Here is a 16,708-nt window from a genome sequence, read left to right as displayed (position 1 = left end):
AGGGAAGTAACTGTCCCTAATAGGACGGTGCTGCCCTTGCACCATGGGCCAGTCAGAGCCTCTGCAAGTGGTGTCAGCGGTCATTGCAGCTGGTCCGGTTGGCAGTTATATTGGCAGATGGTGCTAACGGGGCAACCTGTTCAGAGCGCTGTTCATTCGGAACCAGTTCCCTTCAGGGCTGAGACTGAGCATAGAATTGTAGAATCTCAGGGTTGGAAGGGGCCTCAGGAGGTATCTAGTCCAACCCCCTGCTCACAGCAGGACCAATCCCCAGACAGATTTTTGCCCCAAATCTCTTAAATGCCCCCCACAAGGATTGAACTCACAACCCTGAGTTTAGCAGGCCAATGCTCAAACCACTGAGCTCTCCCTCCCCCCTGAAAAAAAAATAAAACTCCACTAATGTAAGTGAGAGCTTTGCTTCAGGTCACAGCCTGAGCCCCCTGCTGAGTGAGCCTGGGTATTTTCTGATTTCAGGATCGAGCCATATGAATGTTGCATTCCCCTGTGGGTAGATACTTAAATGATCATTGGGAGGCAAAGAGGGAGAGCATGAGACATTCCAGCTCCACAGTGCTAGTCTGTTAAACCACTGGAGCACTGGAATGGGCCAGACACTGGGCTCCAGGCTTGCCTCAGCTACAGCTATGCTGGGCCTGATATGCCTGAATGGGGAAAGAATTTGGCCCATTACCTTTGGGGCCCTGCCTGCTTCTCCCCTTGTGACCCATCTCCAGAGGCAGGTTCTTCAGTGGGGCACACATCTGCTAGCCCATGGGTTTGCAGGTGGCTTAGCATTGGGCTTTCAGTGCTTCTCCCATGAAACTAAGATTTGAACATTGCAACCGCTGAACCCTGGTGGATACACTGAGCATCTGGGATTGGAAGGGGGATTGATGACTAACCTGCATGCCTGCTCAGTGTATTGTCCCACCTGATCGGGTTGCTGAGTGCTGTGTTACAGCAGACTCTTGGTAGCACACCAGATGTACCAAGATTCAAATACAAGCACTGAAGATATATTAGCTGCTAGGCCCTGTTGGCTCTAGCACCTGGCAGTCCCAGGAGGCACTCAAATGAAAGGGTGATGTACTAGGGCAGGCAGAAGAGGTCACGTGCTCTATGCTCAATGGCTCCAAGTAATTCCTAGAATGGCCCTTTAGGGACACCCACGAGAGTTAGGACTTCTCGGGCTTGGGGGGCGGAGTGCCCCTTTTTGGTTCATTGCTCTCTGATAAGCAGTGAGGTAGCCCTGCAGGTCCCCTGGCCTGGATTCTGTTCCATAGTGAGTCTTGTTGGGGGGCCACTCACATTGTCTGTCCCAATGCAGCAGCTCCTCCCAGCAGGTATCCAACTTAGGGCAGCTGCTCCAGCTCCTTGCACGGGAGCTATCACCCCTCAGCTGCCTTCAAACGCTGCACTCCTCCCAGCCCACAAGAGACCCTGCTGGCCTGACCCACTGTTGAGCAACCCTGCTGCCAGCAGACATGGAAACTTCCTCCTCCTGCTGCACTACGCCCCCCCCCCATCAGTAAAGGGGGAAAGCAGTGAATCCCCTCTCAGCAAATTGATCACAACTTATGTAATATACACATGGGGGGAGAGAGCCCTCCTCGGTGTCCAACGCTTAACCAGCTTTGTCCACTGAAAACCGGTTTTGCTAGTGAACTATCTGAATGTCCCTTAGCTATAGACGTCTGTTATCTGGTTCCCAGGTGTCTCTGACCATGGCCGTGTGACTCACAGTACAGGACTGTTTCATGCAGCTCCCCTGTGCACAGGTTACCTTAGCAAAGCCATGGATAACAGTGGGCTAATGTGGTTTTCTGTCGGCTCCCTCATTCGCTTTCCTCCTTTAGGTTTAAAACAATGAAATTTGGTGTGTCCGATCACTCCTGTGAAATGAGGATAGACTCTTAGGCTAGCATGGAGGGGAGGAAAGGTACAACAGCCGAGACATACAAGTGTCCCGTAATAGTCTGGCTGCTTCAGTGTAGTGATATGAGCAGCTATGCAGCATAACCCCCTGGGATGGGGTGGGGGTGAGAGAGAGATCAGTGAGTTTCATGGAACAAGCCCTGAGTGCCCTGTCTCTCTCTCCTGTTAGTATTCAGCTCCTTGGACATGTCTCGCTCCGTGTCGGTCACTGCCACTGGCCAGTGCCGGTTGGCCCCGCTGATACAGGTGATACTGGACTGCAGCCATCTCTATGACTACACTGTTAAACTCCTCTTCAAGCTGCACTCCTGTAAGTACACAGCAAGCAGCTGCCATTTCACTGCTGGGATGTCCTGAGAAGTTTTGCTGTAGCCGATGTAAAGTTTCTGTAGCAACGGTTTCAGAGACGGAGCCCTGTACCAAGGCTGTGCGTGTGACAGGTGCGCCAAGCACAGGGAAATGCCCTGTCTGTGTTTCCTCTGCTCCCAGAGCAAGGGGTGCCCAGGCAAAGAGCTGGTTTTAAACACTGGTGGGGGCTGGCTCAGTAGCTTGGCCCACTGGCTTGCTCTGTGTCATGCGCAGAGACCAGGCCAGGTTTGACTCCTGTCTGTAGTCTGACTGATAGCGTATGGAAGTGCTACTGAGTCAGGGCAGGCTGGAGATCGGTGGCTCCCTCTAGCTGATGAGGAAGCTGTGTTGACAGGTGTCGAACTGCAGCCCAGCCTGCTCTGTGATCAGTGCAGAGAGAATCGTCCCCAGGGAGAGGGATGTGGCACATTAACTGTGGGTTGATGCTGAACCTCCTGGTCTGGGCCAATGACGCGTTAGCTTCATGGCTGGACCCTGCATTTGCTGAAGCCCCTGCTGCACCAGCTGTGCCCTTCCCTGGGGAGGGGAGGAGGGATGCTTGACTGGCAGCCCCCTCCCAGGAGAAGGGAGCAAGGCATCCCCTTTCTACCCTTCAGGGCAGGGCATAGGAGACCCCACGGGCCAGGGGAGGCTAGTCTAAACACCAGCATGCTTCCCCTCTGTTCCCAAGACTGGATGGTGGGTTACCCACTGGGGCCCTTCCCCCCACCACAGATGTTGGCAGCTGGAGAGTGGCAGGCGGGGGGGTTGAACAGAGAAGTGGTGAGATTGTGGGAGCAGGGAGAGTGAGGCAGAGACCAGCTATGGGGAGAGGGAGGGGAGGCGGGGATGGAGCAGTGATGCTCCAGCAGCAAGCTGCCAACGCAGGGAGAGAGATGATGGGGGGGAGAGAGGGAGCAGCCAGGAGGAGCGGAGGAGGGGAAAGGGCACAGAGGAAGGGAAGCAAGGAGGCTGGGTCAGTGAGGTTGGCCAGGTGCAGGTGGAAGCCCGAGAAGCATTGGGGGTGGGGGGATGGCCTGGGGGGGTCCCTCTGCATGCACCCGGAGGAGAGTTGTGCTTATGGCTCATAAAGCTACCCCCAAGGAGCACATTTCCCTTCAGAATGCCCCAGCCCGCCCCTTCCCTGCAAGGGCGCTGGCCTCCCTCCCTGGCCATGCCAAGGTACTCAGCAGTGCGTCTAGGCCAGGACCCTGTGCCCTCGCCAGTCCAGCCCTGAAGGAATTGTAGCCACAAGGGGGATTCTGCATCTGGAGGAGTAAAAGCAGAGAGCAGTGAGAAATGTTCACCACCACCCCCCACCTTAGATACCCCAGATGAGAGCATCCACCAGACCGCAGCTCCCAGGCCATGCCGAGCTGTGGCATTTCTTCCTCGGCGAGTCCCAAGGCACAGATCCAAGCTGTGCACCGATCTGCAAAGATCACTTCAGGCGCTCTGACTTGGGCGAGGTTGGCTTAATAGCTTCAAATTGATTCCTGCAGTATGAGAAAGCGGCACCTCAGTGATCCTGGATTTAGAGAGCTGCTGCCAGGTCCCCGGCGGAGTGCAAGCGAAGGCCCTTTCCCCTCCATGAGTGAAACCCCAGGGATCTGCCCCAGCCAGGGTTCCTCCCCCAGTCCCCCCAGCTCCTCCAGCTGGCAGCCGTCTCAGAGCCAGTGCTCCTGCCCTGCAGTGCCACCTGTTGGGAGCGTCTGAGCAGTGCTCGAATAACCGGGAGAAGTGGGGGTGCCCTTAGGGAAAGCGGACAGGCCTGGAGATGCCAGGGTGCCCCTTGGGTGGCTCTTGTGCTGGCATCCTCTGCGCTGAGCCCAGCTGCAAAAGGAGTCTCTTCTCCTCTCTGCTCTTACCCCTCCCTGCCTTGTGCCCCCTCCTCCTCTCCCCGACTGCCCTCTCCCCCTGCCCGTTACCCGCCTTCTGCCTCCTCCTCCCCTGCCCTTGACTGCTCCCTCCCCCTGCCCGTTACCCACCTGCTTTCTGCCCCCTCCTCCCCTCCCCCTGACTGCCTCCTCCGACTGCCTGTTACCCTGACTCCCTCCGCAGGACAGCAGTGGCGGCTGCCGTCGCTGTTCTCCCTTCTAGACACGCAGGGAGAAGTAAGGGGCAAAAACACACCCTCTACACCCCTTCCAATAAGTTAGAAGTGGGGTAACCCCTAAAAGTAGTAGGGGGCCTGCCCCCAGGCCCTTCCGTAATTCAGGCCCTGAGTCTGAGGCTGCAGCGATGAACTGGTCTAGCACTAGCTGCTCCCCAGTGCAGCCTGGTCCCTTTGTGCGGTGCTGCTCGGCTGGCTGGAAAGGAATGTGGTGGGCGAGGAGACCCGGGAGCTGAGAGCTTTCTTTTGCATCCCATTCTGTGTCTCTTCCTCAGGCCTCCCCGCTGACACACTACAGGGCCACAGGGACCGTTTCCTGGAGCAGTTCAGAAAGTAAGTGCCCTGAATGCCCAGCCTGTCACCTTTGGCGCTGATCCTTTGCATGCTCACAGCGGCTATTCCAACGTTCATTACTGGTTAAGTAACTGAGGCCACTCAGCCCTAGTCTGCAGGCAGCTCGTGGCTGACAAGAGCCCCCTGGGTTTGAAATGAACCATCTGTGGCTGAGAAATGAAAAAAGTCCGGATTTCTGGGTCCCCCAGCTCCCAAATGTTTATCCTGGAGCAGAGCTGGCCTCTTCTCTGCCCCCATGCTGTTGGGATAACCCCTTGGCACTGAATAATAATCGTCTTATTAAATCCAAGGAGACTTTCGGGCTCTAGTGGCATTGTATGGGAGGTGCCAGCCATTGAACTGCGGTTTGGCTGCTGTGTGCAGTCGTCACGCTGAGGTGAAAATGTGAAGGTGCAGCCCTATTCTCCTGGGCGTCTTGGAGCCATTTCGTATAAAGGCCCTTTGGGGGCTAAGATAATCAGGGTTTAACAATGGTTTTCAAGCTTGGCCGCAGCCCAGCTATGTGCCAGAGGGTACTGCCGGGGCTGGCTCCTCAGCCTGATGGTGCGCACATGCTGCAGCCATGTGTTGCTGGGTCCATCAATCCTTCCTCCCTTGGAAATGTAGAACAGCGTTTTCTGTTCCGAGACACTCTGGCTTTCGTTTCCCCTTCGCCTTCCCCAGCCTGGAGGGAGGGGCAGGTTGTGATATGCTGAACGGACCCTGGGGTGGGAAGCCGGAAACTCAGGGGAGATGGATCTGGTGGTTGGTTCTTCTAAGATTTAGCTGGTAAATTCTTTCCCCTTCATTCCTAGTCGCAGCTGCAATTTGCATCAGTGACAGGACGGCCCCTCCCTCCCTAGGTGTATGGGGGAGGGGCCCCACCCCCCTGGATTCAACTTTTACGAGTGTGTTTGCCACTTGGCTTGAGGCAGATGTCTGGGTACTGTCCCACGGAGCAGAGCTGGTGGCTCTCTTCCCAGGGTTCCCGTCTTGAGTTGTATGGCAAGATGACATCCATGTGGCTGAGGTCAAGGGCTGCCTTTCCTTCTCTGCGTGGGATGCCTGGTTTGGAACCACAAGCGATGGGCTCTGTTAAATGAGTGTGGCAGGGAAGCCACCCGCATCCTGCGACTTCCCGGTTCTGCCCCAGCCGGCAGAGTCCCCTCTCTTACGTCCCATTTCCTTCCAGGTTGAAAGATTTGTTCTATCGCTCCAGCAACCTGCAGTACTTTAAACGGCTGATTCAGATCCCACAGCTCCCAGAGGTGAGACCCAAATGGCTTCTCTCTTGCCCTTGGGCACAGACTAAGAGGGAGGGGTTGCAGTGACCATTGGTGTGACTAAACAGTGGAGTCTAGTGGTTAGAACAGGGCCCCGGCAGTCAGGACTCCTGGATTCTATTCCCAGCTCCACTGCGGTTTCTGGGCAAGTCAGTTAAACCCCAGCGTTGAATGCTGTGTGCCTGCAGCCAAGCCCTGGAAGCCATATTTGCACTTACAGGGGATTGCTTTTCAGAGATCTCTGCTAGAGCTGGGTGAAATTTTGTTGGTAAAGAATAAGTTCATTGAAAAATGCACTAGATTTTTCACTATTCACTAACTTGGCCCCCGTTTGTGCTAGACATAGGTGTGTGTAGCACATTTCATTAGGGTGTGCACCCAGGGCTGCTTTTCTTTTTTAAAAGCAAACATTTATTGAATACTCAGTCATAAAGGACATTATTTTATTCATCACACTGAAAAAACTAAAACTTAACTAATTTTTTTAAAATTAACAACTAAACTTTACTTAAAAAATGAGACACAAAATACCAAATTTTTGCCGTAGTGATAAGCAGGCGTATACAAAGATACAGTCAATGTTCATGATCTTTATCTTTAACCAGATAATAAGCTAACCCAAATTGACCAAAACAGATTAAGGTTTCTTCATCTTCCTGTCTTAGAGAATGAGACGTCGCTCACCAGGTGTTATGGACTTAAAGTCCTTGATCACATCATTGTAATTAACTGACAAAGCCAATTCTTGTTCAACGTACAAAATCATGAGTGAATCGAGGCGCTGTTGGGACACTGTACATCTTAGTTTGTTTTTTACATGGGCTAGTTTCCAAAAGATTCTTCCACGTGAACAGCTTGTCTGCTCCTTTTCTTATCTTAACAACGAACTGAGCCATATTTTAAAATGAAAAGGGGGAATCATATGAATGAATTAAAACGTAAAGCCACGGGCTTGTTATGCTATTTCAGTGGAGTACACGCGACAAAGATTACAAACACTGTAGACACTGTGCTGGGCATGGCTGACACGGCCACTTATATAGGTCAAAGAATTTTCTAGAATAGTAGTCGGAGGAGAAGACCAATGGCAATGCGGCGTCGCAGTAGTAGGACGCATGCTGCGAGCAAACGCGGACTTTCTATGTAGAGCGTATCATGCGATTAAATTAAAACGCAAAGCCACTTTTTTTGAAGACATTAGGGCAGACGTGGGCAAACTTTTTGGCCCCAGGGCTACATTGAGGTTCCAAAATTGTATGAAGGGCCAGGTAGGGAAGGCTGTGCCTCCCCAAACAGCCTGGCCCTGATCCCTATCTGACCTCCACCCACTTCCTGCCCCCCTGACCGCCTTCCTCAGAATCCCCAACCCATTCTTCTCCTTGTTCCCTGACCGCCCCCCTGACACCCTCCCAACCACCACTCCAAGACCCCATCCCCTACCAACTCCCCCTGTTCCCTGTCCCCTGACTGCCCCAACCCCTATCCACTCCCCCGCCCCACCTCCTGACAAACCCCGGAACTCCCACGATTCAACCCCCCGTTCCCCATCCCCTGACAGCCCCCCCCCAAACCTCTGCCCCATCCAATCACCTCCTCCCCCTGCCCCCTGACTGTCCCCGGGGCTCCCTGCCTCTTATAGATTCATAGACTGTAGGACTGGAAGGGACCTCAAGAGGTCATCGTGTCCAGTCCCCTGCCCTCATGGCAGGACCAAATACTGTCTAGACCATCCCTGATAGACATTTATCTTATCCAACCCCCTCGGGCCCCAGCCCCCTTACCATGCCACTTACCCCCACCTCCCCCCCTCTTCCAGAGCCTCAGCATGCCGCGTCCAGAAGCAGCCCTGGACAGCACTGCAGCAGCGTGGCTCTGGTGGGATCTGAGCTCCTGCCACTCGGCCCACTGGAGCTCGCAGCCCTGCCCCCTTACCACGCTGCTCTGAGTGGGAGGAGCTCAGATTCCGCCGGAGCTCGCGGCCCCGCCCCCATACCACGCTGCTCCGAGTGGGAGGATCTCAGATCCCGCTGGAGCTCGCGGCCCGCCTCCTTACCACGTGGCTCCAAGTGGGAGGAGCTCAGATCCCACTGGAGCTCATGTCCTTGCCCCCTTACCACGCCGCTCCGAGTGGGAGGAGCTCAGATCCCGCCGGAGCTCGTGGCCCCGCCCCCTTACCACGCTGCTCCGAGCAGGAGGAGCTCGGATCCTGCTGGAGCTCACGGCCCCGCCTCCTTACCACGCCGCTCCGAGCAGGAGGAGCTCGGATCCCGCTGGAGCTCACGGCCCTGCTCTCTTACCACGCAGCTCTGAGCGGAAGGAAGCTCGGGTCCCCCCAGAGTCACAACGCTGCAGCTCTGTCCAGGGCCGCTCCTGGACCCGGAACCCTGAGGGGATGGGGGATGGGGGATGGCAGGGCCGGGGGGACCCTTCCTGGCCAGGAGCTCAGGCAAGCCGGGCAGGATGAGCTTGCCCACCCCTGCATTAGGGTGTACCTGGGCACACCCCATGCGCACACCTATGGTGCTAGAGAAGGGGGGCGAAGTGCTGCCTCATAGCACCATTATGACGGCACTAGGGCTGCCTGCGGTGGTGTGGAGGGTGGATTTGGGCCTGTTGCATCCCACAGAGCTGCTTTTCTCAAGATCCCGCCATCAAGTTCTCCCTTTCCACCCTAGAATCCTCCCAACTTTCTGCGGGCCTCGGCTCTTTCGGAGCACATCAGTCCCGTGGTGGTCATCCCGGCTGAGGCCTCGTCCCCAGACAGCGAGCCCATCACCGATCTAGTGGAGACGGACACAGCGTCACAACAGGTGAGCGCCTGGCCCCCTGACGTCAGTCTCTCTCTTTGAGCCCGCGACTGGCTCTGCCTATGTCTGGCAAGGTTTTCAGCTGCCAGAAGAAGTATCCCTGGCCTTAGCATGGCCTGCCGTGGCTCTGGGGCTGTACTGCCAGGGCTGTGATCTCCTCAGAGCTCCTAACATACTCACGGCCTGGTGCCTGTTTGGCTGTATGACACATGGAAAACGAAAAGCCTGGGCACTACAGGAAGCAGCATCAACGCTGCTTATTTGCATGGGCTTAGTACCGAGTCAGCGCCCTTGGGGGTGCCATGCTGCTAAAGGTGCTGTCTGCCTAATTTGACATGAAACCAAGGGTCAGGGAAGAAATCCCAGGGAGTAATTCTGGTGTCCTGGCCAGGTGACGATTGGTTGACTGCATTTGGCTTCCCCTGCATTTCCCCTCCAGTTCTAGATCCCCATGGCATGCTTCATGTCCTTTCCTAATACGCCAGCCCAGAGGTGGCTCCACTTCAGTGGCAGGTGAAGTGGTTCCTACATCTCCTGTTAATGTAATGGCTTTTGGGGCTGTGGGTGGTAAATACATACCCCTAATCAGGGCCGGCACAACCCATTAGGCGACCTAGGCGATTACCTAGGGCACTAACATTTGGGGGGCGGGGGTGACCGCAGCTGCCAGATCTTCGGCCGCCCTGGTCTTCGGAGGTGTTTCAGGGGCGGGACCTTCCGCCACCTAGGGCACCAAAAAAGCTGTCAGCGCTCCTGCCCATGATGTTTATTTAGGCTGTACCATCTGGAGCAGACAATAGCTTGCCCTAGTTGCAGCTCTTGGGTTTGAGTCTCTGCATCTTGAGGATTCTCCTGCACCAGCGTGGAGCACGGCCATTCTGTTATGGTGGGATTTTAAACCCACTTTGCACTAGGATAAATGACTGCCCAGCTGTGGGGCATCAAATTTGGCCCATTGCCTCTTGTTGTGGCTAATGGGGGTATTTCATATGAAGAGAACAGGGGATTTCTGTCATGCCAGTAAATCCTTTGGCAGCTAGTGGTTGCCTGCTGGTAAATGCAGCTAACTCTTACCACTACAAGTACCTCGTAAGTAGCTGCTCTGCTTGCTGTTCCAGACAGGACTGGCCTTCTGTCTGCTGCAGTTGTCCGTCTGTCCCAGTCAGACCCCAGCTGAATTAGACTAGCTGCAGTAACCTGGTGTTTAATAAAGCAAGTAGAACTGCCCTCAGCTGCGTCAGGCTGCATAGAAGATAGGGGCCCATGCCTGGTGGGAGCTGTCTGCCTGCAAGGGGAAGGGTTAGCTGTCCCTTAGAGGGCCTGGGGCAGCTGCCGTTCTTGCTAAGGGGTGGGGTCCTGGTGTATGGGGGAGGGATCTTCTCGGGGGGCGGGGGGGGCGCTGAGACAAGGGGTGGGGTACATGCGCCCCTGGCCATGTGCAGAGCAGCAGTAGGTTTGACTCCAGGGATCTGTATTTGTTTCCCCCTCCAGAGCTTGTTTGACAATAAGTTTGATGACATCTTTGGCAGTTCATTCAGTAACGATCCTTTCAACTTCAGCAGTCAGAATGGGATGAACAAGGATGACAAGTGAGTGCTGGCTCAGGGGCCCCATAGCTGCTGGTGGGGCGTGTTCAGTGTCAGGGGAAGGAGCTGTGAATGCGGAGGCAGGGTGTAGGCCAGTTCTGTGGGGAAGGCCTGGGCCTCCCTTGGAAATGGCATCCTGGGGTTGGCTGGTGAAGGGTCTCCTGCTCTAGGGTTCATCTGTGAAGGGTGCTGAGCGGCAGGCTGAGCTCTCTGACTCTGGGCTGGCTCTGTGATAGGAGCTGGATGCCTGGCCGTAGGCTGGAACCTGGGCAAGTGGGCTAGGAGCTGAAGCACATAATCAGCAGCTGGCAATGGCCCCTGCACTTAGCCTCGTGCAGCTCCTTGTGGTGGTACAGGCAAGGAAAGGCTCCTCCAGCCCCAGACACTTGCCCCTGCGAGCTGGCAGTCAGCAGGGGCGGGACCTCGGTGGGTCATTTAGGAACAGCCCTGGGGTCCATTCGGCCCAGTATCCTGTCTCTGACAATGCACAGCTCCAGCTGCTGCAAAGGCTAAAACCCTGCAGGGGGCAGTGATGGGATAAGCTGCCCCCAGGGGAGATTCTCTCCTAACCCCGGTAGTTAGATCTGCTCATACCCTGAAGCAGGCAGGCTGAGATCCTTTCCAGAGCTCTTGTTCGTGTTTACAGCTCTTCTCTATGTTCACGTAACAGTCCAACCCTGTTTAGCTCTTGCCTTCAGTTCCATCTTACAGCAGTGAGTTCCACAGGCTAACAGTGTTGGAGGACAATATACTTCCTTTGAACAGTTCTGAATTGGCCACTTTTCAGCTCCATTGAATGCCCCCGGGCTCTCATGTTATGAGACCCAGGGAATAAAAGATCCCAGTCTCCCTCCTCTAGACCAGTGATTTTCAACCTGTGATCTGCGGACCCGTGAGGGTCCTCAGACTGTCTGAGATTTCCAAAGGGGTCCGCACCTCAGTTCAAAATGTGTTAGGTTGAAAACCAGTGTTATAGACCATTCATTATTTTGTATACCCCATCGTGTCCTCTCTGAACTGTCTCTTTCTAAGGCAAACAATCCCGTTCTTTCTCTCTCTCGATATGAGAGTTCCAGGCTCCTGACCATTGCTTGTCCCTGAACCCCCTCTTCTTCTGCAGTATCCTTTGAGACCTGGGGACCAGTGCTGCATGCAGGATCCCAGGGGAGGGATATTATATAATATCATAATATTTTTGGTGTAATTCCCATCTGATCCCCAAACCACCTCTGCGCGGGGTGGCAGGGGCATGGGCTAATGGACACAGCACGGAGGAAGCGACAGGTGTCGTTCTCCTTGCCAGGGACCGGTTGATCGAGCAGCTGTACCAGGAGATCAGTGCGCTGAAGGAGGAGCTGGAGAACTTCAAGGCAGAGGTGAGTATGTAGCGCATATTATTCACGTTAATGCAGTATGCAGGCTGTGCACTGGGCGGCCAGTGACGTGCAGATCTGGCACCTCTGTGGTGTGATCACTGCGTCTCAGGGCAGGGTCAGAGCTGTTAGCCCGTACGTTGGATGGGAAACACGCAGGGCGTATGCTGGGTCACACTGAACCAGGGGCCCAGCCTGGCTCTAGGGAGCACCGAGCTCCAGAGATGCCACTTTTCCAAGACCCTGCGGCTGTTACTCTATGCACAGGGTCTGTGCCAGGGATGGTATTTCTGCTCTCCCACCTTAGGGAGGAGTTGGGTTTCCTCATTGTCACAGGGATACCAGTGCTGTCAACTGATAGCTGCTTAGACAACTGCCAGTCAGGCACTGGCTTATGCTGAGTTGACACGGCTGAATCCCCACTGTGGCACTTCGAGTGCAGAAGGTGGGGGCCCGCAACTGGTGTCGTTCTCCTTGCTGGGGGCCAACAAGGATTTTAAAAATTAATACTGGCCTCTCCACCCTTGTATTAAACTCCCAAGGTTACAGCTTTTCTCTGACCTTGGCTTGGTAAGAGGTGGCACCACCCAAATGCAAAAAAAACCCTTTGAACCCAGGAAGGAGCACTTGGGAATTCTTCCCTGTGGGGTACCTTCAAGCCCCCCGCCCCTGCCCTCTCTCTCACACACACACACCGGGGAAGAGCTGAGAAAGAAAGCGAAGGAAATTACCTGTGGCTACCAGCTAATCAAACAACATGGACACCAAAATCCAAATCCTGTTCTTAAAAAAAGTAAATTTTATTAAAAACAAAAAGGAAGAAAATACATCTGGAACTTGGGCTTTTGCTAGATTTTAGAAGAGCAATTCCAAAAATTAAGCACCCAAAAAAGCTTTCTTGGGGGTTCAGCTTAAAGGTTACAAGCAAACAAAAGCATCTGGGGTTAGCACAAAGGAGATCCACATGCCAAAATAAGAACTAAACCCAATCACTAAATATTCTAACTAAACATTCCCTATTTAAATAATTTCTCCAAGGGATGGAAGATGAATTTTCATACCTGGTTCAAACCTTACACAGCATTGCTGCTCCATCCCTGCAGCCCAGGGAACAACAGACAAGGGGAAAGTTTCTTTCCCAGTTTTAAAAGTTCTACCTTCCCATTGGCTCTTTTGGTGAGGTGCCCACTCCTTTCCTTTGACCTGGTGGCTTGTTAACCCTTTCCAGGTAAAGCAAGCAGAAAATAGACACCAGGGATTTTGCAGCTGACTGGCTGGCTGGGTGTCCATAAGGGAGCTCCCCCCTTCAGTTATTACACGAGTGCTGTTGTTTTATAACTCACCACAGAATCCCTGCATGCTGAGTGGCTGGTGCTTTTGTTAATGGGTTTCGTAGGAGTTATGGGCCTTGGGCACTTTGATTGGCTGGCCGAGGTCTAACTAGCTACAGCACTGTAAGAGCTGTGTTTCAGACTGCCCCTGCAAAGGGCAGCTGGCCTCGAGGCAGCTGAGGCTAGAAGGGTGTTTGACCCGCCCCAGCCCATCTCTCCCCCTTGGTGACCTGCAGAGCCATCGCCTAGGAGTGCAGCTGAGGGGACGGATCAGCGAGCTGGAGGCAGAGCTAGCAGAGCAGCAGCACCTCAAGCAGCAGGCCCTGGACGAGAGCGATTTCCTGCGCACTGAGCTGGAGGAGCTGAAGAAGCAGTGGGAGGACACTGAGAAAGCACAGAGGAGCCTGACGGAGATTGAGAGTGAGGAGAGACCTCTGCTCTGCTTCGGGGTCTGCCCCCTGAGTCCCCAGCCCAGCCTCTTCTGCAGGGTTGGCTGTAGGGGGAGCTTGCAGCTACTCCAGCCCCAGCCTTTATCAACAGGGAGCGGGGCAGGCTGGCTGTGGGGCGGAGCTCCAGGTCATCCAGTCCCAGGCTCCCTCAGCAGGGGGTGCTGTAGGGAGCCAGGCTGGCTGTGGGCGGAGCTCCAGGTCATCCAGTCCCAGGCTCCCTCAGTAGGGGGCGCTGTGGAGACCCACGTTTCACAGCTGGAATGGCTGTAGGAATGGGGTGACTCATTTGCCCCAGTGAGACAGGATTTTCCTCGGGAGACGTCCTTGCCATGTGTGTTCCCAGGCTGCTCACCCCGTGTGTGTCTGTGTTGCAGGGAAGGCGCAGGCTAACGAGCAACGGTACACCAAGCTGAAGGAGAAGTACAGCGAGCTGGTGCAGAACCATGCTGACCTGCTGCGCAAGGTAGGGCCCAGCTCCCCTCTCCTTCATTCCACCCCTGCCAAGCCTCCTGCCGGCTTTGGGTCAGTAGCAGGAGGTCTGCCACTGTAGACCCATGTGCCATCGTGCCCTGTGGAGAGCCAGCTCTGTTGTTATTCCGGAGGCTAGTGGGCAAAGATCCCCTGTGGGGATCCCCTCCCCCTACACCACACCAGGGAACAGGATTGTGCTCTGAGATCAGGATGGGGCAGAGGTGAGGCATCGGCCCTGTCCAGTGACTGGGTGGGTGGCGAGCAGGGGCTGACGCAGCTGACGAGTTCTTGCTGATGTTCCCCAGAACGCAGAGGTCACCAAGCAGGTAACGGTAGCGAGACAGGCCCAAGGCGATGTGGAGCGGGAGAAGAAAGAGTTAGAGGACTCCTTCCAGCGCGTGAGCGAGCAGGCCCAGAGGAAGGTGAGTCTGAGTGTGCAGAGCGGAGCAGGGAAGGCCTGGAGCATGGGAGCACCTGGGGGTGCTGGGTGGGTTAGAGCCCAGCGTAAGGGAGTCCGTGCAGTAGACAGGTCTACGGCGTTGTGTCCGCGGGACGATACAAGTGAGGAGTGAGGGGAGAAGGCTGCAGATTGGTGAGGTGATCAGATCCTGAGCTCTCAGCTAAGGTCTGCAGTGAGTAACGAACAGACCTGTGATGTGCACGCTCAAGGGTTACTTCTGCTCTGTCTGCAGACTCAGGAACAGGCAGAGGTCTTGGAAACCTTGAAGAGAGAGCTCACAGCCAGCAAGCAGGAGCTGCAGGCCCTACAAAGCACTCTGCAATCCAGTTTGCAGGTGAGCGCGTGCTTCCCGCAGTGAGATCTCCGCCTCTGAGACTCGGTCCGGCCCCACGCCCTGGCTGGAAGCGTGCTGCTGGTGGAGCAGCAGCGTGAGTGGGTATCTACTGGCAAGTCTGGCTGTGCTCAGCCTGCCAGCAGGATGGGCTGTCACGCTGCGCTGGGAGCAGTGCCAGCATCGCGGGCGGCAGAAACTCGCTGACCCAGCACACCAGGCTCTGAGGTGGTTTAATTTTGGAATATAGTAGGGGAGGAGGGATCCCAGAATGAGGGCGCTTTGTCCACCCTCATCTTTTCTCTCCTCGTTCCTCTCTATGTTCCCTTTGCCCTGCAGTCGGAAGCAGAGCGTAGCACCAGGACAGCGGGCTTGGAGCAGGAGAGGGACACCCTGGTGGTGGCAGTGACCCAGCGTAGCCAGGAGGTGACGGCATTGCAGGCCGAGCTGCAGCAGCTGAAGGACGCTCTAGACAGCGAGAAGGAGAGCAGCAGTAAATCGCTGGAGACGCTGCAGACCCGGCTGGGAGAGAAGGTACAGTACTCCTGTCTGCCAGTCTGGGGGTGCCCGAGGTGGACAGCAACATCCCCTGAGCACCCAGGGCACCCTGACTTCACCCAGTGCATTGACAGGAGTCCAAGGGCAGCTCTTGTGTGAAATGCAGTAAAGCTAATGCCGTGGAGCTGTGATCTGCAGAGGTGCATGTCCCAGCATGCCGTGCGGTTGGACTCCTCCTTGCTTGGTTGCTCAGGTCAAGATGGAGCATTGCACGCTAGGAACTGATAGCCCCCCAAACTGTTCTTCCTTAAATGCAAAGATATGGGGAACACCCCATGGATGTGGCATTTTGGTCCCCCTCTGCCCCCTTTCCTCGTGCTGGAAGGAACTGGGACAGAGCAGCCAGGGATGGCTGTTGCGCTTTTGATGACATGGCTCCTGCATGTCAGTGGCCTTGCCGTTCTTGCCCAGGGCCTTCTGGGTGCCAGGATGGCCTGGCTGGGGCTTGGGAAGGCCCTGACCTCTCTCTTCTCTTTGTGTGTCCCTCAGGAGAGCCATGAGCAAGCCCTCCAGCAGCGGCTCCTGGACGAGCAGTTTGCCTTGCTGCAGTGCACGGTGCAGGAGGCAGAGCAGATGGTGCAGGACTCTCTGAACCGACTCGATGACCCCGCCCACATCAGCTGCACAAGCTCTGCAGGTATGGCCTGGCTGGCTCTTTTCTCTATGCTGGATGTATCCACCTGCACTGACCTCTAGCTGCTCTCTCACACGGCATGGAAGCTCTTATAAATGGGGGTTGGGTGCCACTCAGGGAGCACCGGCCTGGAATTCAGTCACAGCATTTGGCTAGCCACTTTCCTCTCCTAGGAGCTGCTGAGGGTAAAGCCTTGGGACTGCTCCCAGGCAGCTGAGCTGGCCCAGAGCTAGTGCCACTGACTGCAGCTTCCAGGGTCATAACCCCACTCCCCTCACCCAGGCGGTGCTTGGCCAGTGCCAGGTATTTCAGGGGTATCTCACCAAGTGTTCCACACCTCTGGAGTTGCAGTAGAGTGTGTGTGCACATACAGACTCGTATGTGTCCAGTAAACTGAGTCAGTTACATTCAGGGGTTTCCCAAGGAATTATTTGCTGTCCCTCCCTAAAATCTTCAGCACAGATGAGTGCAAAGGCTACTCCTGGGGTAATTCAGCACCTCTGCGTGTGTGCAGAATTCATGTCCCCTGCAGATTTCTTTGCTTCCCCACACCACTGACCCCCAGCTAGCTGCACCTAGACCCCCACCCCACCAAGTCTCACTCCCCCAGCACCCAGATCCTTCTGCTGAGACCCTCATACCTAGACCCCTGTGCTGAGCCCCAACCACCTTCACCTGGAAGCCTCTGCAGAG

At 55.3% G+C, this 16,708-nt stretch overlaps 1 protein-coding gene across 2 annotated transcripts in view; it reads left to right on the top strand.

Moving 5' to 3' along the window:
• Positions 1 to 16,708, top strand: part of HIP1 (huntingtin interacting protein 1) — a 70,527-nt gene that overhangs the window by 41,612 nt on the left and 12,207 nt on the right. Inside the window, exons 8-19 of one of the 2 annotated variants that reach the window (XM_032789682.2) lie at positions 2,108 to 2,248; positions 4,675 to 4,732; positions 5,925 to 6,000; positions 8,691 to 8,825; positions 10,314 to 10,411; positions 11,712 to 11,784; positions 13,349 to 13,532; positions 13,936 to 14,024; positions 14,338 to 14,454; positions 14,725 to 14,826; positions 15,163 to 15,357; positions 15,871 to 16,018. In XM_032789682.2, coding sequence (XP_032645573.1) covers positions 2,108 to 2,248; positions 4,675 to 4,732; positions 5,925 to 6,000; positions 8,691 to 8,825; positions 10,314 to 10,411; positions 11,712 to 11,784; positions 13,349 to 13,532; positions 13,936 to 14,024; positions 14,338 to 14,454; positions 14,725 to 14,826; positions 15,163 to 15,357; positions 15,871 to 16,018 — 1,416 coding nt within the window. The remainder of the gene's footprint in view (positions 1 to 2,107; positions 2,249 to 4,674; positions 4,733 to 5,924; positions 6,001 to 8,690; positions 8,826 to 10,313; positions 10,412 to 11,711; positions 11,785 to 13,348; positions 13,533 to 13,935; positions 14,025 to 14,337; positions 14,455 to 14,724; positions 14,827 to 15,162; positions 15,358 to 15,870; positions 16,019 to 16,708) is intronic. The other variant, XM_032789683.2, reaches the window with a different exon arrangement.

This window comes from Chelonoidis abingdonii, chromosome 20, assembly GCF_003597395.2.
Source record: "Chelonoidis abingdonii isolate Lonesome George chromosome 20, CheloAbing_2.0, whole genome shotgun sequence".
In the NCBI taxonomy this organism is placed as follows: Eukaryota; Metazoa; Chordata; order Testudines; family Testudinidae; genus Chelonoidis; species Chelonoidis abingdonii.
The sequence above is the reverse complement of the archived record's forward strand: the minus strand, read 5'-3'. Positions and strand labels throughout refer to the sequence as shown.